A 24,837-nucleotide genomic window follows, 5' to 3' on the forward strand; every position below is an offset into this window, starting at 1 on the left:
GAATTACGTTTCAATATTAAAAACTCATAATTTCAAATAATAAAAATAATAATCAAAATAATAAAATCATAAAAAATAAAATAAGTAGCATTTATGTGACACACAAATAATCTTTCTTGAGTAAGTATTTGGGTGCTAGAAAATATTTTTTCAAATAATTCAGAAAAATATTCAGATTCGAATCAAATAAATAAAAACACAGTAAACACATCTTCGATACTTAAGCAAAAAACAAGATAAAATAAGAATATTAAAGCACATTGAGTTGTAATTAATTAGAAATTAAACATCAGTTGTATTATTTTTCAGTGCAAACATATGAGACATCATAAAAATTCAATGTGATGAAATTGATTTTCAGCAATTTATGATATAATTTTGAAGGATAGGCCTTGCCCCCACTGGACAAGACCGTCGCCAAGAGGGACTTGAGAAGGTTCCCACTCACATGACCAGTTCCGTGTAAAACCTGTCACCCGCGAGCCAACTGAACCCAGCCCTGCCCGGAAATTGCCTCGCCCGCGATGAAGCGTGCTTGCGTTTCTGTGCCGTGCATCTTTCACCAGGAAACCATAGAGCTTTGTTTTTCGACTTCATGTGTCTTCGCTCGCATTTCCAATTGGCGGCCCCCATGGTGCGTTGTTTCTCCTACTCTGCGTGCTTCTTACAGTCTCCTCGGCTTCCACTATGTGCAATTCTGATTCCGTTGCGGTATGTTTCGCTCCATTGGGTGAAATCTAGGTCCTGCACGACGCAGTGTCTAGTCTGTCGGGTCTCATCATTCATGCACGTCTTTTTGAATCGTTGAACTTCTAAGAACAATGCAATGAGTAGCATGATAGGAGAGGCAGGAAAATAATGGTGTTTTTCGGGCAGGTAATGAGGCGTGCTGCAGGTAGGAAATCACACAAGACGAGCTGACCTTCTCAGTTGATGAGGAACAGTGGCTGTACGTTGTCCACCTTGTAGCATCGTGTCTTTATTCACTGTAAAGGGGACGCTGACTTTGGAGGCCGTCATTGATCTGTTGCTAGCCCTTCTCCCGAACGTGAGACTCTCGTCTTGGATGTGGAGGCATTTTGTGTGAATGTTTGATGACTAATTTTTCTGCTTTGTAACCATCGCCATTACTTGTGACCTAAGTACATCGCATGTTCACAATCTTCTGTTTCTGCAATGATCTTACAGTCCAATGCGCTTCGCTGCTGTGAGTAGCTCCATGTTCATGTGACCTGACTGTTCTGTTGCATCAGAGGCAATCGTCCATTGCGTCAGTTCCAAGATATTCCTCTTTCGTGCATGCGAGATTGTTGACTTTCCTTTTAACTGCGAATTCTAGTCTGAGACACTTGTCACGGATGGGATGGTCTAAGCCGCATTTTTCGCCTGTTCGGTTCCGCTTTCTCTTCAAGCCAGAGAAATTGTGGTTGTAGATAGTGCCTGCAAGAGGAGAAAACGTTTTCCGCGCAATTTCTTCAAGACATGAGAAGAGGCGAGGTATGAAGTCTTTTCATTCTAGCTTCTTTCCCTGGAGACTCTCTGGACGGGATACATCCTTGTATTACATGGTTTTGTTCACTGGAAACATTTATTTGTCACAGATAACGAGTATTTTAATTGAATAATGTTCCTACATTTTTGCTTTGAGTTTATCTAGTGGGAAATATTTTATTGGATCGCCACTTCTAATAACGGAATTTGGATGGGCGTGATTCATGTTGACGTAATATAGTCATCCTCTAAGAAGGTCGTAACGAAGGAAGAATGGGAGAAGAACCTGCGCGAGGTCAAAATTTGGAAAGAAGATATGAACAGGCTGGTGATGAATTTTCTCGTCACTGAAGGATATGTCGACGCAGTCAAAAAATTCCTGCATGAGTCTGGGACTCAACGTATCCTCTGCAATTCTTGCAAAATTGTTATTGCCTCCTTAATCACAGAATTGGTCGGTCATGGTATGGCCCTTGTCAAATCGTCTACTGTTTAGTGTTTCTCTCACTAGTTGCGAATGTGTATCATTATTTTGTGGAATTGCGATGCTTCAACACTACATGTAATGCGTTGTCTATGTCCTCAGCAGAAAATAGCTGATGTAGACATTGGTACCATCTTTGATCGCCTAGATCTTCGAAACGCTGTAGAATGTGGACATGTGGAGGATGCTATTGAGAAAGTCAATCACTTAAATCCAGAGGCCAGTTTGTAACTTTCCGACCTCAATTTTCCAGTGATCAGCTTAACAATTCGTTGAGTCGAAGTGGAACTCTTCAGTATTCTTACTAATATATCGTCGAAGCTAATTTATGCATGCGAAGAAGTTTGTAAGCAATGTGAGAGTTTTCATTTGGAACGTGAAAGTGGTGATAGAAGCTCTTCTTAATGCTTGTGCATTGTCAAATTACCTAAAAAGCGTTACTACAATACCGAACATCACAATTGACCTTCCTTGTGAAGCCCGAAGTGCATTCAATTTTATTTTTACTCGCCTGTAATATTTTTGGTTGGAAAATGACAGATTCTGGATACAAATCCACAACTATATTTTCACTTGCAGCAGCTAGGGCTTATTGAGTTGATTCGTGCTGGTAAAGTCGAAGAAGCTCTAGAGTTTGCTCAAGAAAAGCTGGCTCCAAGTGGCAAAGATAATGTATGCCAATTCTTTGTTTTTGTTACAAATTATGGAGACAGTAAGTTGTGCTCACAATTTAGTTTGCTTCGGCATTTGGCTGGTTATTCTTAATTATTGGATTTCCTTCCTTCTAAATATGGAAAGTCGCTCATTCTCTGGTTCTACGCAATGTTTGTTTTGAATCTATATGCCATGTGACATACGTGTTTTTCGACTTCTGGTGTCTTGTCATTCAAAGTTTCCTCTTGAATATTTTTGAATTCTTTTCTTTTCTTCTACTTCATTTTAAACATCCAGTAGTCCTGCAGAAACCTCATTATAATGTATGTTAAATTCCGAAGCAATTCTTCTGAATTTTTTGGAAGGTAAGTTTTCTAATTGAGTTGCGAACGCTCTGCTAACAGCCTGCGCTTTTGGAGGAGCTGGAACGCACTATGGCTCTCATGGCTTTTGAAAACGCTTCTAAAATCTCAGTGGAGGAGGTGAAAGAGCTCCTGAACGATAAACAGCGTCGGAAAACAGCTAATGAATTAGACGCTGCTGTTCTCAAAAGCCTTTCTGATGAGAAATGTGAGACCTTCTATTGAGTTTATTACTACTATGGTTTCATTTCTGTCAGCTTAGGTTTTGACATGAATTGGTAACTCGCTAGAGTGTAAAATGTAACTTTCATGAGATGTTTCGATTCTCTGATTTAACACGCGTTTGTGATCTTTGTTGGCTTGATGAAGTTTAGGTGGTACTATCACGACTATAATATAGAAAGTATTCAGCTATAAAGGAAAGGTTAAATGTATACACAACTTATCGATTTAGTTCATGACCTGATGCATGCAGGTCCAAGCTTACCAAGTATTCTGAAGATGTTGATGTTGGAGCAAAATCAGCTTGACGAAAAAGTTTCTTATCCTCGAATTAACAATATTGTGGGTGCTACGCTTGAGGGGCCTGTGATATAATTTACAGCTTGTTCCAACTTCTTGTGAAGGTCAAATTTGCGACCTCTCTCAAGTGATGGTTGTCCTACTTGACAGCTGGATATGATCTCCTTCACGTTTACCAACAATAAGGAATTTTATTTAGTTTTATTTTTATTTTCAGACCTAATAGCAGTAATCGAATGCTAATAAAAAAAAGTATGTAAAAATGATTTTTAAAAAGTTTGTGTCTTTTCATGGTATTTTGTGGAGTTTGTGTAACCTCTGCTGGATCACTAAGCTCTATTAACCAGTTCTTAGTTAAGTTCCCTGTGAACTACTTTTTCCACACAGGAAAAGTCTAATATCTCTTGAGCTCAAATAGTCTATGATGTGCACCTTCATTCATATTCTATCTCACACAAAAAAATAATTTCACATAAAGGGACCAGGAGAGATAATCAGCATTGCTGGTTTAAAGTTGCACAAGCAGATGCAATAATTTCATGGGAACCAGTGAAGCCATGTGTTATTCAGCGCCTAGCGTTTATTCATTTTAATTTGATTTGTGTATAGACAAAATTGGGAAGAATATTATTCCTGAGATGTTGCCATGGTTACCTTGTTGTAGGCAACATAACTACCGTATTTACCAAACTGTGTTCTTGTAATTGTATGTGCATATCTCAGACTATCAGGACCGTGCGTGTTATGATCCGGAGAGAAGGCTCCACATTATTAAATCTGTATCAAGGGTAGAGCTCTTGCTTAAGCAACCACATACAATTTTCTTTGGTTAATGCAACAGCTTACAAGTTTGAGGTAAATGTGATTTAGCTACTGTAAATCCTTGAATTGAAGTGTTACAGTAGCTAAATCTCGTTGAAATCTTCAACTAGAGTTAAGAGTTTACTAGGATATATCAACTTTTTTGTTGCACTCGGTCCAGTTCACCAAATGTAAGTGGTGGGAAGCAAGATGCAGATATTTCCCCATTGAGCGCACCAATCTGTGATGCTCTTGCTTAACCTGGGCATTTATAATGATGACCCAGTGAGATTGATCTCTAAGAAGTACGGTCGTCTTGTAAGATTTTCTTGTTCATTCAAATGACAAAACATATTTTGCATTGATCTTTGGAATCAGGAATCATCTATGGTGTATGGTTGATTTTGTTAATATGTGCAAAAATCAAGGAATAAAAAGTCGGTGACTAATGGATGTGAATTAGCAGAATATATTATAAAATTATAACTTTTGTATCAAATAAAAAATGTGTCTGCAAAAGGTATTCACATGTTGAGAAACAAAAATGAAGATTTCACATGAAGCTGATCTAGGTTAGGAGATACTAATAAATTCAAGAAAGAAAGGAAAAATAAAAGATTCAAATTTTAAAATGATGCAGAGATCAACCTCAAATACAATAATAAAGCTAATGTGTTAAATTAATAGACAGAAGATTCTATATAGATAAATTCTACTAAGTGATGATATTTAATTGTTCTTATCTTGATGTCTTTGAAATTTAACAAGCCTTTCTTTTGAGGTTTAATGTTTCAAATTTATTTATTTATATATATATATCTATATATACACTTGTTAAAGCACAATACCGTATCATAATTCTTAAGAACGAAAATAACACTAAAATAGTGATAATATTGACAAGGTTACACAAAAGATTGTCTTATGTTTAAATTAAAAAAAATATAGAGAAAGAAAAAAATAGGATGTATAAAAGCAATTATAAGTAATTTGTAACAATAAATATAACCACTTAGTACTTATTACTAGCAACCATATTGCGCCTCCGAAAGTGAATGCTGTGCATACACAATGTGCGGCGCAGTCTTTCAATGATCATAATTTCACACTCCCAAATCAATTCATCATAATTTCGGCATTTTGACAGAACGCCGATGTGGACGACAGATCAATCCACACATTTGAGGACACGGTAGAAAAGAAATTATGATGAATATTCCACGATTTTGTACCATAGGTGAGCTATTCTCGTACAACAGACTGATTGAATTGCTGCTATGCTTTGCACAACAGCCCACTATTTGAGTACATTAGCACAAGTAGTTTGATCCGAGGGTTGAATTTCAACTACACCACAATCTGCTGATGAGACCTACTGATTAGGTTTAGGTGTTGTTCTAGTGGCCACTGAAACGATAGTTCATCTAACTGAAGGTGAGTGAGTACGATGTGATGGTTGACCATTCAACAATTGGGGGTTCAGGTGTCTAGCTACATATTGTAGGGAGACTTGATGAAGCGCCGTTTGAGCAGCTTGTAACTCTCTGTAAAGAGCATGAAGATGATTACACAAACGAACACGATGGCCTACTCCCAGGTGATTTTTTTCCTGCCTGAAGATCTCCGTGTTTAGAGTTGAGATGTAGACCGTGGATATTGGCAGGAGAGCCCCGATGAATACACTGGCCACCAGGACTTTGTTGTCGAAGAGGCGAGAACGGCCACCCTCTCAGTGGTGAACAAGCTCGCGCGAAGGTGGCGACAGTTGTAAGCGTGGAGGAGGATCATCCAAGTGAGGGATAATTGGACAGTGGACCTGGCGCGGAAGGTTGTGGAGCATGTCGGGAGATTTGAAGTTGTATTGCAGAGGCTGGCGAGGTCGGAGTTACCGAAGGGGTAGATGACAAGCACCCAGGACGTCAGGGAGAGGATGCCCAGGAACCAGCTGAAGACAACGATGTCCGTGATAAGTTCCTTGGTGAAGAGGACATTGTGCAATCACAATGAGGAGCTCAACCAATTTTTCCACCTGCTCTTCCGACAGCTGGTCGAATTCCGTTGCTGTCATGACCGAGGTCGACAAGTGAACGATGGCGTTGTTCTTCGCTCGCTTGGAACCATCCCAGGGGTTCCAGGATGCCCACTTCCTTGGCAATCGTCAAACCCGTGGCTATGTGATCTCCAGTCAGCATGTGCACCGTGATACCGGCGCGATGGCACTTGCGTATAAAAGGCTTAGTCTCTTTGCGGGGAGTGTCTCTTGTTCCTACCAAACCGAGGAATATGAAACTCTCCCCCACTTGAGTTCGTTCCCACTTGGAGTCCGGCTTGCCTTAGCATGTCTCCGAGACTAGTCGGTAGGCTAGCATTAAAAATAGCAACCCTTGTTTTGCCATCTCCTCTTGCTGAACTTCGACGAGCTCAAGGAACCCCTCATCCCCAACAATGCTTCGCACGTTTCCGGTCCGATCCATCTCAGCGTCGCAAATTGAGAGGTCAACTTCAGATCCCTTGGTGAAAACTTCTAACATATTTTCTGACTCGTCGTGGCACACCATGCTAATCCGCTTCGTGTCGGAGCTGATAGGGAATTCCTGAACTGGCTTCCTGAGTATACTCAGCATGGGCTTCCCCATTTGCATATTGTGTGCAAACACTTGCAGATTGATCTCGGTGGGGTCACCCCATAATTTCCCCTCCGACGCCTCAACGATACTGGCCGTGTTGCATAGAGCGCAGCACTCCACCAGAGTTCAAAAATTCATTGCATCCAGCGCCGCTTCTCGGGCTTTGTACACCGCCATGTACAGTGGACAAGTCGCAAACGGTCTCATACCCCTGCCTTGTGACAATGTATTGGGATTCATGATTCGGAAGCCAGATGTTCGTCATAACCATCTTCCCCTCCGTCAAAGTACTCGTATTGTCCGAACTGACATTGGACACTGCTTGCAACGACTCCAGCGCTACTAGCTTCCGGTCCAATGCATTCTGCTTGGCCATTCACCGTACTCCTAATGCTTGAACAATCGTAATGACCGCAATAAGTCCCTCGGGAATAATAGCAATTGAAATCGCAATCCCGTACAGCACAACATCTGTGCTAAAACTAAACTTGTTCACAACAAATACAATGAACGCGAGTAAAAACGCGAATCCAAGCAGGTCATATGCCATCAGGTTAAGTTTCTTCTACACTGTAGTAGATTGCGTCTTAGACTTGCTAATCGCCTTCGAGATTTTGCCGATCTCGGTCGACATCCCTGTGGACACCACAATCGCCTCTCTTCTACCTTTCACCACTGTATTGCGTGAGTAGACCATGTTCGTGCGGTCCCTAATAGAAACATCCTTTCCCTTGATCAGTTCCACGGCCTTCATCGATGGTCCAGCCTCCTCCGTTCTTAATGCCTTGTCTATCTCCAAATTCAAAACCTCAATCAGCCGACAATTGGCGGTAACGATATCCTCAACCTCGAATGTCAACAAGTCCCTAGACACCATCTCCTCACAAGGGATTTGGAGCTGACGTCCGTCTCGAATCACTTTGGCCGACGGAGACGCCATCTTCCGCAATGCATCCATGTTCTTCTCGGCGCAGTACTCTTGAGCGAAGCCATCGATGGTATTGAACGCAATCACAATCACGAGTGTGCACCCCCGCTCTGGCGTAATCTCCTGCCTCGCAAAGGACATAGTCATGGCGATAACGAGAACGGCGGTCAAGCCAATCACCGCATGCCGCAACAGTATCTTCCATGGGTTAACCCCGGCTGGATACTTCAGCTCGTTGCGACCATACTGCTCGAGAAGTTCTGCAGCACTCCCATTTGACAACCCCAATTTGGGATTTCTTAATAACGCATTGCTGACGTCTTCGACCGACTGCGCATGCACATCATCCCCGTCTTCGATTGGTTTCGGTTGTTGCTTGTGCGTGAGATCCTCTATCAAATTTGGACGTCTCAGTACAACACTACACGACCCTCCCCAGTCACTACCTCGCTGAATGATCGCTGCAGTTACAGCCGAATCAAATCATAGCTCTGAATCGACGTCGATGATTACAACTGAAGTTTCAGTTCGGAGAGGCGTTTTATGCAGTGGATAGTAAGTTGTTGCAAGGTATATGCACCTATTTGACAATGATTTTGAAGTTCTTCAAGACATTTTCTCTCGTAAGGAGTTAAGCAAAGTAATTTCCACAGGTAATTCAACTGAATTCAAGCACTTGCTCCCCCCTCCACGTGATTGATCCATTACATTTGTACAAAACATTGTCATGCATCAAATGTACGGAGATTCAGTTTTGATGTTGAGAATGTTCTTGCATCGGAGAAGAGCAGATTCAAGGATATCCGAGGGAATTATTGAGAAAATTCAGCCGAGTCCTCACCTACACCGGGGAGAACAATGAACCCACACTGTTCACTACAGTTCCTCCCCGTAAATCAAAGCCACTTCAATTACACCAACAGTGACCTAAAAATCAGCACTCCAATCACACAGGACGACTGTACAACCACCCAAGCTCTGACAACCTTACAAATGAAATCCATGACTTCAAAGCATCTGCTCCGACTGCAATCTGGGCAATAGCCCAGCAAACCGCAATCAACTCAGTGTGTTAAGTTCCATCCACCTTAGCGCACAATATTAACAGTTCACAACCTGATCATTTATTCAGCGCACCAATTTACAACCTAATCATTCTAAATTGCATAACCAACCTTGTTCACAGTGGCCTAGTAAAACCCATCCGGTTATCACCAGCCTTTGCGTCTCCAGGATAAGACTTATGAGAGTGGCACTCTGCAGATGGCGGGTAACCAGGAATCGAAGATGCAGTCCGGATGGGGGCCTATTCCAAGATTGCTGAGCTCGAGAACTGGTCGCGTGAGTGTTGTTGGATCTGGTCTCGGCCACGAGGTTTGCGTCGCGGCCATTCGGCAGGAAAGCAGATTTCCGTGGGGCCGTTGAGGGGCTTCAAGTGGTAGGCGTTGCAGGCTAGCGCCACAACCAACGTGTGAGGGAGCGACACAATCAGAGCCTTTGCTTAAAACTAACTCACGTGCGTATCTTTTATCATTGTTTTTTATTGTTTTGACAGAGGTCGCACACTATCACGTTTTGTATAGGTTCTATATAGGTTGCTTTCAAGTGGTTCAAGTTGGTAGCTCAAATTCACAAAATTCAAAGTGAATCTTCTATACTGATGAAATCCTCATGGCAAGTAATTTTTCAAAAAATTAGGCACACTTGAAGATTTTTTCAGATTTTTAAAATCTTGAATTCATCTTCTAACACTTCTTCAACATGCTTTACAGCGGTTTCACCAACAAAACACCTGATAATTAAACTGGATCACATAGTCTCAACTACCTGCTCAACTTCGGCTTGAGCCACTATGCTATCCCCAAGTGGGTTTCGAATAAAAAAAACCATGACATTCCAAACAGAATTAATAAAGCTTGCTCCTGCAACTTGTGAATCCAAATCTTCGCCATTCACAGTTAAACAGGCACTTCCTAGCCCAGTTTGTTCTTTTGACTATGCGATGCACAACTTCAGTGCACAATCCAGATTGAGTCAATCCTCATTTGCTATGAATTTAGATTCAAAATTTTGCAATTGAGATGCGAAAACGGAGCTGCGAACTGGATCAGACTGTGACTAATCACTTACCAAGCTGTCAGGAATAATGCAATTAGTGCTATTTCTCCGTGTTCCTCAGCACAATGGTGGACTAGTCCGACTCTGTATTGCCAGATTGCAGTTGACAATATTTCACACAGGACCGAGTCAAATGCGTATCTAAACTCATGTCAATTGGATTCTGTGGCAAACCTGGCGGTTCTCCACTTTCGAGTTAGGCTGCTCATTCCAAAGTTACTCTGAAGAACTGTTAACAAAATTGGAAAGTTGACATCTCACCTCTTGTAGCTTGGAACACTAGGGTCGTAGATTTATGTATCATTGATTTACACCAGATAGCTTCCAAAGTCGGTTGCCATATCCAAGGTTGGATCGTAGCCCCAGTTTGTTTTTCTACCTCCTTTACAACTGCACCACTCTCACCGAGCATTGATAACTGTTGCTGAACCATTCCGACACCCAGCCCACAATTTTTGTCCGTGATATTGCTTTCGAAGGCGGTCATGTAGCATTCAACTAAGTGCAAATGGCTAACAACCTCAAAGCCATTGCTTTGAAATTAGTATCAAAGTTGGGATACTTTGGATTGCAGCTGGGCTCAGTTTGCTAAACTCAATATGGTTTTTTATTTTTTTTTATTTCAATAAAAAATTGTTCATATTTCTAATATGTTTTTTTTCAAATTATATAAAATATGATTCTAATTTTGATTTTAAAAAATTAATAGAAAATTTAAGAATAGTAAGTTATGATAATAGTAGCAAAAATTGCATTGATATATGGTAGATGGTAGATTGTGGTGGCATTAGCAATATCCATTATTTAATACAATGACATTAATATTTTAAATATAATAATAATAATAATAATAATAATAATAATTTGGATATAAGATAAAGAGACAAAGTTGCATTTTGATTAACTATTAAAAAGAAAATTCTAAAAACTTTCAAAACATAGAATTGTTGAGGCCTAGGTATCTGTAAGAACTAAGTTGTTGGAAGCTTGAAGATCACAATAACTACTTCTTTGCTTAGAAACTATCTTTCACATTACTTAGTGCCATTTATTTGTCATCTTCTTTAATTTGACATATATCATGTATTGTCTTTTTAGTCAGTATCATTTTTAAGAAGAAGTTGTTTTGTTGGTTTTGTAAGCACTTTCCAGCAATGGCATCATCTAGCTATGCCATCAAAGAAAAAAAATCATGAGGTGTCTTACTTTTGAAATTCAATACATTTATTTCTATCTTCGTTTGTTGTGAGTTTTAAAAGAAGCATTATGCTTTGCTACTTTGGACTAGACTATTGGCAATTAGATGATAGCAACAAATTAATTCCAAGAGATGAAGAGAAAATGTTTCAAAAAGAAGATAGAATAATGAGTATCCTCGGAGTAAATTCTATGTATTGGGTACTTGAAATTATCCAATTTGTGGCTAAGTTAAGGATATAAATCTTGAAGAAAGAAATCCTCAATTCACTCTTATGTCATTCAAAAAGACTAAAAAATCACTCAAGGATGGTAATATATTGAACTAGAATGGCTATTACCAAAGACAAGAAGACTAGAAAGTCTTAAAACAAGTATAAGGATTAAAAAGGTATTGATAAGAATGAAGAAGATTTCACTCTTCCCTCCATATATACTTTCTAACTAAGAGCTACATGGCAATAATCTATAGGACCTATAACACTTGGTAACTTTACCAAATACATGTCTTAACTTGCAAAGCAAGTTATTTATATGTGCACCACATAATTAATTTGTTCCAAAAGCTATCAACACATGTGACATGTGGTTAACTTGTTGATCAAATTTCTAACCTAGCAGTCAATTAAAAACATATGTAAAGTCAAAACCATATCTATATAACTTCTAGAAAACTTATCTAAAAGATATTATGAAATTAATTTATTTTTATTTACTTTTATTTAATCATATAGATAATTATTGAAGTAACTATATATATTTGTGATATTATCTTTCCTTCTAGAGATGCGTTCTATGAGGAACAGTCATCATCATTCATACATCTTATTTTTCTTGATTTTGATTTTGATGGATGTTGTCAATAAAAAGCCTCAATCCTCTTTGCTATATTTGTAAGATTTTTTTATTGGCTCCCATGTGTATTTATTAAATATCATATCCATGCCAATGAATAAGATATTTCAATCTATTTTGGCATCACTTAGAATGTAAGACTTCTTCCACTTCAAACTCTTTATTATTGTTTGCTTCTATAAAAACAAAGGAAGTTTATTATCTTCTTAGTATGTTCATTGTCTAGTATGATTTAAGAAGAGACATGTGGAATACGGGATGGATCTTCATTGACTCCAATAAGTATAATCAAGAAGCAATTGGATTGATTTGTGCACAAATATATATAAAAAAAAAACTAAGCTTATGATAGTCCAACTTGTCACAAGGATGAGTAATTTTGATATTGTGATAAAGTAATTATATCTTATTATCTACATTGAATTATGGTTGTTTCTTGCAATAGATATTCAAATTAATCTTTTCTTCTTTTTGAGCTTCTTTTAACTATAGCTTCATTGTTGCATATAGTTTTAAGAAAAAAAATTCTAAATCTTTTATTATAAGATTATTAATTTTTTAAAAATCAAAAATATCAAATTATAGATGATAACTATAATTAAAAATAAAAGATATTTTTTGAATAGAAAAATATATCAAATTATTATATACAAACTTTGCCAAAAGTAAAAGAGTGGTCTAATCATCTTGATGATAGTTGATGATATACTTCAAATATTAATCCAAAACTTGATTCACTTATTTTGTTTGCCCATAAATTTGAAGGTGAAAGCCAAAAATAATTTTATATCGACCTTCAATAACTTGAAAATGGTTCTCCAAAAACTTGATATAAATTATGTCCCTCTATTTGATATAATATCCTTTAGCAATCATGACAGTAATAGATATTATCAAAGAAAAATGTAGTTATTTCTTTACTTGAAATAGATTTTGTATATGATAGAAAATATGTCATTTTGGTGAAGCAATCTAGAGTCATATGAACTTGAACTTAAATATTCATGATCCTAGATTGAATATAGAGTCATATGAACTTGAACTTAAAAGATCTATAATAGAATTCATAGAAATAGAAGACTATGATTGTTTTGATATAAGCAATGGCCGGAGAAGTCCATAAGGTCAATGACAAAGAATGTTTGACTTTGAACAAATGTCACATGACTGTACAAAGACTTGCATAGCCTTTTACATTTGTCGCCACCAAAAATCTTTAGATATAAGTTCTAAAGTCTTATTATATTTAAAATATCTTGGTGTTAAAAAGTCATCATAAGCTTAAAGAACATATAATTGTACTTTTTTTTTTTGGAATATATAATTATCTTTTAAAATAGAGTATATTATTTTTGAATTCAAACTTAGAATTATCATAAAACTTAGAAGAATTATTCTTAATATTATGAATAAGAAGATTAGAAGATATACTCAATTGAACTTGCTTAAAAAAAACTTGAATTAATAATCAATATTGATTTTATTGCTCAAAGATAAAAATACTCTGATTTTTAGAAGATTATTCTTTATTGATCAAAAGATGCATCTTCTTCTTTTGGTACAAGATAAAAACATCTAAAAAAAATGTTTGACAAACTTTATTATTTTTAAAGTTGATGAATAATCTCAAATTCAAATCTTAATAAAAATATGTTCCAATAGGCTTGGTGACAATTCAAAATATATTGTCTTATTATGTATCTTCTTCTTTAGAAATGCCTTGGATATTTGGCTGTGAAAAGTGAAGTCGTATATAATAATTATCTAAGAAATTCTAATAGATTTCAACCATTAAGAAAGAAGTAATTTGAATTTTAATGCAAAAGGATTTAAAACTAATGCAAAGTGTTTAAAAATATTCTTTATAATTACATCAAATAAATAAAAATCCTAATTGTCTTATTATTTTTTATTTTTTATAACTTCCAATTCTCTCTCCAAATCCTAATTATAGATATGAAGCTTCAACTAGCTATAATTTTTAATCTAATAGTCTAATTGGTACAAAATTTTACATACTAGTAAAATAATATGTCTACTATATACTTAAAAAATTTCAACTCAATGTAATTTAAAAATTATGAAAAAAATACAAAAGAAACATGTTCATGTTCTTCAATTACCAACTTGATGTCAAAGATAAGAACATGATAAAAAAAAATAAACAAGTGAGACTTTTCTCAAAGAAAGATGATAGAAATAACTTGATATGTATATTAAGAAAGAAATTGGAATAGCTATTGTCAAAAGCCAAGAAAACTAGAGACCCTTGAAATTAGACTAGAAGCAAGAAAAGAGCTGACAAGAGTGAAGAAGGCTTCACTCTTGTCTTTATATATACTATCTAACTAAAGGCTACGTGGCAATGTTTTATAGGACTTCTAATATGTGTTGACTTTGTAGGATACATGCCTTGACTTACAAGGCAAGTGTTTCTATGTGTGGGCCACATAGTTAGCTTGGTCTTCAAGCTAACAATATGTGTGGCATATGGCCAACTTGTTGACCATGTTTCTAATCCAAAAAATCAATTAAAGACACCTATAAAGTTAAAGCACCGTCTATGAAGCTTCTAAGAAGCTTTTATAGCAAATAATATAGAATTAACTTATTTTTACCTATTTTTACTTACTTCTACCTATTTATACATGTAATTACTAGCTTATATGCATATGTCCGTGACATTATCCCCCCTTCTAGATATCTTGATTTTGATGGATGTCGTCCATGAAAAGCCTCCACCGCCTTTGCTTTATTTACAAGATTCTTTACTGGCTCCCATCTACGTTCACTAATATCATATCCGTGCTAATGGATAAGATATTTCAATTTATTTTGGCACCGCCTTGAATCTAAGACTTCTTCCACTTTGAACTCTTGATTATTATCCAATTCTATAGGAGGAGGTGGAGCTTATCTTCTTTTTGATATGTCCATTGTCTTCTATGGTTCAAGAAGAGACATGTTGTTAGGGACATAGTCCTTAGAACCTTCTACAGACAAGTTTCTAGAACCTTCTAGAGACAAGTTTCTAGAACCTTCTAGAAGCAAGTCTCTGGAACTTTCTAGAAGCTTCTTAGTTGGTAGAAGTTGCTTCAGAAGCTTCCTAAATAGGAATATATATTGGAATCAAGGCTGAAGAGTTCTTCAGTCTCGACAACACATCTCTTGGAGCTCTAGCTCACCTCTCTGGTGTTGTTCTTGTATTCATCTGATTAATCTAGTTCTTGCCAATTCTTCTTGAACTTCTTGGTAGATATCAAGTCTGTATTCTGTGTCCATGACAGTTTGTCGAGACTGCACTCACCTCAGATAACAGAGCTAGTTTCTTCTTTGTTAGAGTGTGGATTACTCCTCTGCTTGGAAGTGTATTAGTACTTTAGAGGTTGCGAATTACCCTCCTCTAAACTGATACTTCTTTTGTTACAATATTGGAGTCTTATTCTTCTTGGAGAGAGTGGATTACCCCTTTTTTTGAAGCTTTTAAGGCATTTTAGAGGTTGCGGAGTACCCTCCTCTAAACCGATATTGTCTTCTTGTAGAGTCATTTCTGTCCTTCTCTTAGAATGGTTGGGGGTCAAGACATTATTATGACGGAAAGTTCAGAGTCCAAGTTAGATGCTATCATGAATGCCCTCGCTACGTTATCGCAAAGAACCACAGAGATTGAAGGAGTTGTGGCAAGGCTTCATAATGATGGAGCATCTGGGATGGCACAATCTAGGTTGCACCAGCCTCAAACTTCTATACTTGGAGAAGCAACTTTACCTCAGGTTCGACAAGCACCGCTGGTTCTACAACATAAGGAACCCCGAGTTAGCCTTTCGGACAAGTTCGATGGTACGCGTTTCAAGTTTCGAGGATTCGTCCACCAAATCAGGTTAATAACAGCTTTATAGCCCAAACGCTATCCAACAGAGGAGTCACATGTTGGGCTTGTTGGAACCTTACTTACAAGACAAGCTCTATCATAGTTTGCTCCTTTGTTTGAGAAACGATCGTCCATACTAAATAACTTTGAAACCTTTTTGGAGGCATTTGCGGAAGCATTTGGTGAACACGACAAGGTTCGATGAGCTACAACAAAGATCCGATCACTACGACAAGAGATGCGTTTTACATCAGTCTATGCATCGGACTTCAGGCAATTAGCATACGACATCAATTGGAACGAAGAAGCATTGATGAGTCAATTCTATTGGGGTTTAAGGGACGATGTGAAGGATTTGCTGTTAACTCTTTCTGATCCGAAAATGCTCAACGAAGCTATTAGCCAAGTTGTGAAGTGCGATAACCGCCTATTCCAACGTCGCCAAGACCAATGTTCAAGACAACATACGGTTCGCCACACCCCAACTATGTCGACAAGCAGCGTGAATTCACATTCAGAGGTAGAAGACATGCAAATTGATGTCGTACATGTCAAATCTCTTACTCTAGAAGAAAAAAAGCGACGTATGGAGGAAGGTCTATGCTTGTATTGCGGTGAAGAAGGCTACAAAGTTGGAAACTGTCCCAAGAAGCAAAATCGACGTATTATCAAGACTAGGGGCGCATTTATTCAGGAAAACGAGGATGCCCAACCACAATAGGAACCGTGTGGCTGGACAGTGAAATATCGCAACAACAACCAGGTTCCTTTCTTTCCATTCAACTTGTCCTTTGTTTTACAATCCCTTTGCTTATTGGCCCTCAAAAATTGAGAACCTTAGCATTATTAGATTCAGGAGCATCTGCTTGTTTCTTAGACGAAGAGTTTACGAAGCGTCATAAGATCCCTTTAGTACAAAAATTCCAACCTGTTCACGTTGAGGTCATAGATGGACGACCTTTATTGTCTGGTAGTGTCACCCATGAATCAGAACCTATAGAAGTGATGTTTAAGGACCATAGTAGTTATATTATTTTCAATATTATTAGAACCCCATCAAATCTTGTTATTCTTGGTCTTTCCTGGTTGAAAAAGCATAACCCATCCATAGATTGGAAGTTGCGGAAGATGACCTTTTCCACAAAACTACCCAAGAACAAGCCTAGTAGAAAACCCTGAATAGAGAAATCCTTATTTATTGGAGCAAGAGCGTTTATAAGATTGTCTAAGGGAGGCACACCGTTTGTTATTTATGCGGCTCCAACTACCGGGGAGAAGATCTCGACAACAAGTATACCGGAGCAATATAAGGATTTTAAAGACGTATTTCAAAAGAAAAATGTCGACATGCTACCGGTGTCGTGTTGTAACATGATTATACAATGAAAATAAAAAGAAAGGGGAATTTTATTAATATTCAGTTACCTTGAATATTGGGAGCATCGATCAACTTGAGTACAAATACTGAGTGGTCAGGTTCAGTCACTCCGTTACAGTCAGCCGGGGCATACTGAAATGCTCCATTCGATTCCAATAACGGGAGTCAGCAGGAAGAGAAGGACCAATTCACACGACGGGTTCGAGGAGCCAATTGGATCCAATTTCGATAATCCAATCCGGGTCCTCTTATCCAATATGAGACCTGAATTGGCCGATAAACCCAATGCAGTCTAATTACGAGAAATCCAAGTCTTACTACGGGTCTTAGCCAATCTGACGCGAGGACCAATTTGACCCAATTACGGGAACATCCAGGTTACTACGGGCATCTTTCCTAATATAGGACCTGAATTGGTCGGGCAACTCAATGTGGTCCCGATTACGGGGTTCGATTCTGTTTCAGGCTGTCCTGTTCTCTGTGCCGTCTCAGGGAACGTTGTTTTCGGTAAATGGATTTCTTAAAGGCAAAAACGGAGGAGAAAGCTTGACGGCGAGAGCCAATTTCGGATCCAAGCTTGAGGTGGGAGCCAATTCCGGATCTAAGACGGAAGATTGAAGAAATTCAGAGGATAAGGTTAGGGGGGATATAGTTTTGGAGGGTGTGGGGTTTTTTTTTTTTGAGGGGAAATCGGGGGGGAAGGATTTTTCAAGCTTCTGCAAGGTTACCAGATCGGTTTTTCAATGGAGGTTTTTGGAAGATCAAGGGAATTAGAGAGAAGAGCTTCATGCTTCGGGTCGGGGAAGGAAAGACATAGAATTTGGATTTTTCTTCTTCGTAGAGTTTTGGGGAAGATTGAGGCAATCGCTGCTGAAGTCAGTGTTGTAATGGTGAATCGGGATTTTTAAATGAAGTGGGTTTGAATACTCTTGACTGTTTTGTGAAGTCGAGTTACGTCTGTGATTGAAGGATTAAAAGGGTGTCTATAGGATTGAGTATGCGGAGTGAATGAAATTTATTGGGTTAATCTAACAAGACAGTCAGTGGATACAAGATCGTAAGTACAAAGCAGTATTGAAGGTTAACAGTTTGGGTTGTACGGGGTTCTCTGTAACGTCTAGAGACCTACCAGCTGGGGCAAAAAAAGGACTTCGACAAGCAGTCGAAGAGCACCCGTATAGATTTACGGTGTATTCTTGTAGTCGTTTATATTCCAGCAGTAAAAACTGATAGACTGCTTGACTATCGGCGGATCTCTATACTACCTTCTACAGCCAGACGCCCGGCGCGTTCTCGAGCAGGAAAGCACGTAATACGACATAAGTGGTGAACCCGACGTGAAAGCTTGAGGTAGAAGGTATTGGATTTCGGTTGATTTTATCTTTATTTTTATGGAAAACGAAAATAAAAATTTTGAAGGATTTTTGGGAGATGTTTCTGGTGGGGAGTCTTCTAAAGGACAAGGTATGCACATGGATCCGTCTATTGCTAGTTTGTTTCAAGCCTTCTCATTGTCAATGCAGCAACAGCAAAGCAATGATCGAAAGGAAGCTTTGGCAACCAAAGCATTGCAAGCAGTGGTCAATAAAATTGATCAATTTGATGGGAGGAATATTTCAAGTTATTTAAGATGTTATGTTCGTGAAATGGAATTAAATCGGGTTTCTGAGAGAAAAATGGTTGCACTATTTGGACTTGCCACGATACCGGAGATAAGGGACCACATTACATCGATTATGGATCATTGTAGGAATTCATGGGAGGATTTTTCACATGCATTGAAAGACGAATATTTCTTGGAAGATGCTGATCGCGTTACTAAGAAGCTGTTTCTGGGATGGATTGAACGGCCCAATAAGAATTTGCAAGTAACAGAGCTACTAAGGGAATTTGAGAGGCAGTACTCTCAATTATCGAAGGTAGAAAAATTGACATTGGAGCCGAACAAAGTTGATCTATTTCTTCAAGCTGCTGATGGAGAATTACAAGAGAAATTAGAACCCCTTCTTGAAGACAAAGAAGAAGATGAAGGATTGACAACAAAGTGGAAGAACGTTGAAGATGCGATGGGGTTGCTTACAAAAAAAGAAAAGAGGAAGGATAGGAGCAATATTCCGAAAACAGTACAAGCACCCAAAGCTCCAGTACGTACAACACCACCGACAATGCCTACAGTTCAACCTTCGACATCCTTGTCAAAGAAAGCAGATATGGGTATGGAAGAAATTATACGAGGAATGCGAGATCTTCAAATCAAATTGGCAAGACTAAAAGAGAATACTTCTATAAACAATTCGAAGAATGTTTCAAAACAAGGATATGTACAAAGATGCATTTGGTGTGATGATGCTTCACACACTAGAAAAGATTGCAATGAATTTAATAATATGATACGGCAGGGAATTATTTGCTGAAAAGATGGGAAGATAGCATTGAAAGATAGGGAGGATCTTCTTCAAACCAATTTTGGCAAGGGAGGAATGAGAGCATTGGTTCAAGATTACTTAAAAGAGCATGAAACAGTAGTACAAGAAAGTGCAAGTTATGGTGCTAGAGTAGATGATGAAATTGGTGGAAGTACGAAAACTAGTGAGTTTTGGGCTTCTGCCGTTTCTACAATGCAAGAAGGGAAATTACCTCGAGAAGCGTTATTGAGAAGTGCAGCTACAATACGAGGAAGAACAGGTTGGGAGGATCCTGTTGAGTCTCTTTCAGTTCATGCATATATTGCTAAGAGCCAACATGAAGCTTTGATGGAAGAAAAAAGACGAGGAAATTTTGATGATACTAGAGAAGGAAATTCTTTTAAGAGGCAAACTCGAGGAGACAAGGCTCGGGAGGCAGCTTCACAAGAATTGCCTGTAAAGGATACCTCAGCATCATTGGGAGAAAAAACAACGGAGACAAAAGATAAGGGCAAATCAATTGCTTATAAGCTACTTTCTGACATTGAAGCGGCAACAAATTTGAAAGGGGTGTTGGAAGAACGTATATTAAACGCTAAGGTAGAATTCACATTGAAAGAAGTCTTGGGAATTGCAAAGAAGGAGTTTCATGATGTTATCATTGACAGCATTAAGCGAAAGAGGCAATTAATGAGCGAAACTGGAATGAGTCATGCTATTGACGCAAGAATATGTAGAGATGAAGAAGAGGTTGATATTGGTTACAAGCAACCAACAAATGAAAAAAATGGGTATAATCAGTGAGTACGTTTCGAAGATTCTAGTGACAAGGAAATGGAAACTTTGAGCCATTATACTCGAAAGCATTGGGCAAGGGCAACTACTGAGGTATTGGTGAAGGTAGGAGATATAGAAGAACCAATAGTTGCCTCGGTGGACCATGGTTCTGAAATAAATCTCATGTCTAAAGATCTTTATAAGAAGCAAAAATGGCCAATTGATATGGAACATGGATGGGCAATACGAGCAGCTAATAACACACGAGGCGAATTATATGGAGCTTGTCCAGATGTCAAAATTCGGATTGGGGATGTTGCGACGGAGCAACATTTCTTCGTTCAAGATACAACGTCTTATCCGTTGATTTTAGGACAACCTTATATCACGGCAACACGGATGGAAACAAAGGTACTTGACGATGGTTCTGCTTATGCAAGGGTACGGAGCGAAGATGGGAGGAAAGTTGTACAATTTCTAACAGTACCTCCTAACCATGAACGGAATCGAGATAGGTTGAGGGAGAAACCATTGCCAAAGATTGTTGAAGGATTTAAGGATTTTGGGGAGGTACCACTGTAAAGCGAGATTATGGAGGTACAAAAGAGGAGGTACTCTCGCGAGATGAAGGTGCCTTTGATGCGAGTTTTATTGGTATATTGGAGAATGGAAATATTATGTATAAGAAAGTTGATGATTTTAAAAGAAAAGAAAGAAAAAGATTATATGATATTGAAAGACAGTTACGCAAGATAGGTACATTGCAAGATGATGAGAGGATTTTGGGTGTTTATGAAGAAAATGGGCTGGAAGATTCATTGGAATTGATTACATCTATTGGGTTAGGGGATAATGATAAGATTGTTGAGATTCATTCGAGAGAGGTTTATACCATGCTTGAATCTTTTCAAGCACCAGAAGTCACAGTGGAGACGAGATATAAAACGGCAGATAAGAAGGTAAAGCCTGTTGCCGGACCATTACCAGAGGATTCTAAAGAACAAATGGGAGAAGCATCAAAAGAAGCAAGTTTAAGAGATCCAATGAGTATTGGACATCAGTTTACTGAAGAGACTTTTGAAGAATTGAAGATTGGTTCTGATGGTTCTTTATTGCCGGAGGAAATTACTTGCTTCAAAAAGATGTTGGCTAAACAAGGTAGATCATTTGCCTTCGAATCTCATGAAATTGGGTGTGTGGATCCAAATATTATAACACCTATGGTTATCTTCACTGTACCGCATGTACTTTAGAATCTAAAGCCGATTCCAGTACCGAGGGCACATTTACCTAAATTGGTCGAACTATTGAAAGAAAAGATAAAGATGAAAATATTAGAACCTTCATTTGCGCCGTATTCTAGTCGATGGTTTACGGTACCTAAGAAGAATGGGTCACTACGGTTTATTCAAGATATGCAGCCGGTGAATGCTGTAACTGTCAGGAATGCAAGAATTGGACCTATTGTGGATAAATTTGCTGAGGCGTTTGCTGGAACGGCGATCTATTCAATGGGTGATTTGTATTCAGGTTATGATCAATTTCAACTTGCCGAAGGAAGTAGAGATATGACAACGATGAGGACACCGCTTGGATTGGTTAGAATGTGCACTCTTCCTCAACGCACGACCAACTTAGTTGCGCATATGATGAATGGGATGAATAAGGTATTGAGAGATTTTATCCCGGAAAAGACTATGCCTTTTCTGGATGATGTTCCTATAAAGGGGTGCAGAGAAGGAGACAAGGATGAAACTTTAGATACGAGGGGGTGTCGCAGATATGTTGTTGATCATATACAAGATTGTGAAAAGATTTTAACTCGGCTTGGAGAAGTTCATCTTACATTATCGGGTATGAAGTCCATATTTGGAGTGCGAGAGGTTGTAATTGTTGGACATTTATGCAGATCTTACGGAAGAAAACCAGATCCGACTAAAGTTGATGCAATTGGAAGGATGGAAGAGGATTGTGGTTCTTTAACAGAGGTTCGCAGGTTTTTGGGTGCATGTGTATTTTATCGAATCTGGATTCCTCATTTTGCTCACATAGCGGATCCATTATATGAACTGTTACGCAAGGGTTACCGATTTGAATGGAAAGAAAGGCATATTCAGGCAATGCAAAGATTGAAGAAATTATTGATGTCACCTCCAATATTGAGGAAGGTTGATTATAAGTGCAATAGACTAGTGATTCTTACTGTAGACGCTAGTCCAATTGCCGTTGGATGGATGGTGGGTCAAGATGATTCGAATGGGAGTAGATTTGCAGTTCGATTTGGGGCTAAAGTTTTAAGTATTCATCAGCGTGCATATTCGCAAGTCAAAAGAGAACTTTGGGGAGTCGTTTTGGCTATGAAAGCTGAAAAGGACTATTTGATTGGGGCAGTAGTAGTAATTGAAACAGATTGCTTGCCATTGCTTGGAATGATTATTAACTGTTCAACGCCAGATATTGCAATGTTGAGATGGATTGCTTATATTAAGTCACTAAATCCTGAATTTAAGCATATCACTGGAAAGGACAATTTAGTAGCAGACATGCTATCTCGAGCAAGATACAAGAAGGAGGACGAAATGGTTGAAGACATTGATGATGTCGGATTGAAATTCTATTCAATATCAAATCTCAACAGAGAAGACAAGCTATTTCTTGAAGAAGCTTATGAAGGAGAATTATTGGATATTGGTCATTATTTGAATACCTTGTCTAAGCAAGGGAATTGGTCTACAGAAAAATTCAAACAAATAAGAAAAAAAGCATATGGATTTTTACTTCGAGATGGATTCTTATGGAAGAGACCGAAGAAAGGAATTGGGATGCCACAACGAGTGATAGGCAAAAGGGAAGAAAAACTAAAATTATTAAAGGAGTTTCATGATAGTTTATGGGCAGGGCATAGAGGAATCTGGGCTACTTTTGCTAAACTCAAGGAACGATATTGGTGGAAAAATATGTATCGAGATGTGCTCTCATTTGTAGAGACATGTGAAATCTGTCAATCGTATTCTAATATCCGACATCGAGATGGTCTTCATCCTACGTATCCTCTGGCTATTCATTTTAAATGGATTGTTGATTTGGTTATTATGCCAGTTGGGTTATGGCAGATGAGATATTTGGTTTTAGCTCGTGAAGATTTATCAAATCAAGTAGAAGGAAGAGCATTGAGGACAAAATCTACAGAGGGGATTTGTAGGTTTTTGCTTGAAGATGTCATTTGCCGTTACGGGTGCATAGGAAAAATCACTGCAGATCGTGGAGAATTAAATGCACAAGAAGCTCGTAAGTTCTTTGAAAAATGTGGAGTTAAACTATCACTGACTACTGCTTATAATCCGAAAGGGAATGCAAAAAGTAAATGTGGTCACTCGCCGATTGTGAAAGCATTGGTTAAAGCTTGTAATGGGAAGGTTAAAGAGTGGCCACGGCTTTTGTCATTTGCATTATGGGCTGATCGAACAACACATAGTTCGGTGACAGGATATATGCCAGTAGAACTTATGACAGGTCAAAAACCAATTATGTCGATTGAAGAAAAGGTACTTACTTGGAGTATGCTACCATGGGAAGATGGATTGACAAGAGAAGAACTTCTGGCTATTAGGATTCGACAATTGGAGCAAAGAACGGAAGATGTCCAGATAGCATTGGAAAGGTTAAAAAGAGCAAGGTTACAAAATAAGGTGCGATTCGATAAGCAACATCGATTGAGACCAAAAGCAATCGAGGAAGGTGACTGGGTACTTGTTTATGACAATAGTCTGGATAATCAACATAGTACTTTGCGGAAATTTTCAAAACGTTGGTTTGGACAATATGTTGTAACAACTGTTCATGATAATGCGACTTACTCATTACGGGAGTTAGATGGTACAAAATTGAAAATACCAATTGCAGGGAAGCGAGTAAAAATATTTAAACAAAGACACGCAGAGATGAATATGGAAGACCTTAATGAAGGTATAGAGATTCCGCAGCAAGAAGATGAAAGTGATATGGATAATGAAGGTGACGAGGACGAACTGGACAAAGACGTAGGAGATATATTCTGAATCAAACAGCAATTGGGTAAATTGGTGCATACCGGAGGATGCACAGGTTCAGAGGGGGTGGATGTCGTGTTGTAACACGATTATACAGTGAAAATAAAAAGAAAGGGGAATTTTATTAATATTCAGTTACCTTGAATATTGGGAGCATCGATCAACTCGAGTACAAATACTGAGTGGTCAGGTTCTGTCACTCCGTTACAGTCAGCCGGGGCATACTGAAATGCTCCATTCGATTCCAATAACGGGAGTCAGCAGGAAGAGAAGGACCAATTCACACGACGGGTTCGAGGAGCCAATTGGATCCAATTT

General features: G+C 38.4%; 1 protein-coding gene and 1 pseudogene across 18 annotated transcripts; one reads left to right on the forward strand and one right to left on the reverse strand.

The window, feature by feature from the left end:
* Positions 1 to 492: 492 nt before the first annotated feature.
* On the forward strand, positions 493 to 4,680 carry LOC112287444 (protein GID8 homolog). 18 transcript variants are annotated; one of them, XR_016505247.1, is made up of 10 exons: positions 493 to 634; positions 877 to 1,048; positions 1,254 to 1,497; positions 1,733 to 1,955; positions 2,124 to 2,194; positions 2,516 to 2,647; positions 3,034 to 3,199; positions 3,467 to 3,617; positions 4,237 to 4,368; positions 4,419 to 4,680. XR_016505247.1 is itself a non-coding variant. In XM_090253871.1 (9 exons), exons 3-8 carry the CDS (start codon positions 1,483 to 1,485, stop codon positions 3,586 to 3,588), a joined length of 729 nt encoding a protein of 242 aa, XP_090109997.1. In that variant the 5' UTR covers positions 493 to 634; positions 877 to 1,048; positions 1,254 to 1,482; the 3' UTR covers positions 3,589 to 3,617; positions 4,237 to 4,680. The 18 variants fall into 18 exon arrangements, 17 of the variants coding, with proteins under 17 accessions (XP_090109997.1, XP_024386192.1, XP_024386191.1 ...); XM_090253871.1 differs by having other exon boundaries at positions 4,237 to 4,680; XM_024530424.3 differs by lacking the exons at positions 4,237 to 4,368; positions 4,419 to 4,680 and having other exon boundaries at positions 877 to 949; positions 1,434 to 1,497; positions 3,467 to 3,809.
* Positions 4,681 to 5,554: 874 nt separating this feature from the next.
* Positions 5,555 to 8,574, reverse strand: LOC112287387 (sodium/potassium exporting P-type ATPase 1-like; annotated as a pseudogene).
* Positions 8,575 to 24,837: the final 16,263 nt, after the last annotated feature.

Source organism: Physcomitrium patens, chromosome 10 (genome assembly GCF_059467195.1).
Source record: "Physcomitrium patens ecotype Gransden chromosome 10, ASM5946719v1, whole genome shotgun sequence".
Taxonomy (NCBI): Eukaryota; Viridiplantae; Streptophyta; class Bryopsida; order Funariales; family Funariaceae; genus Physcomitrium; species Physcomitrium patens.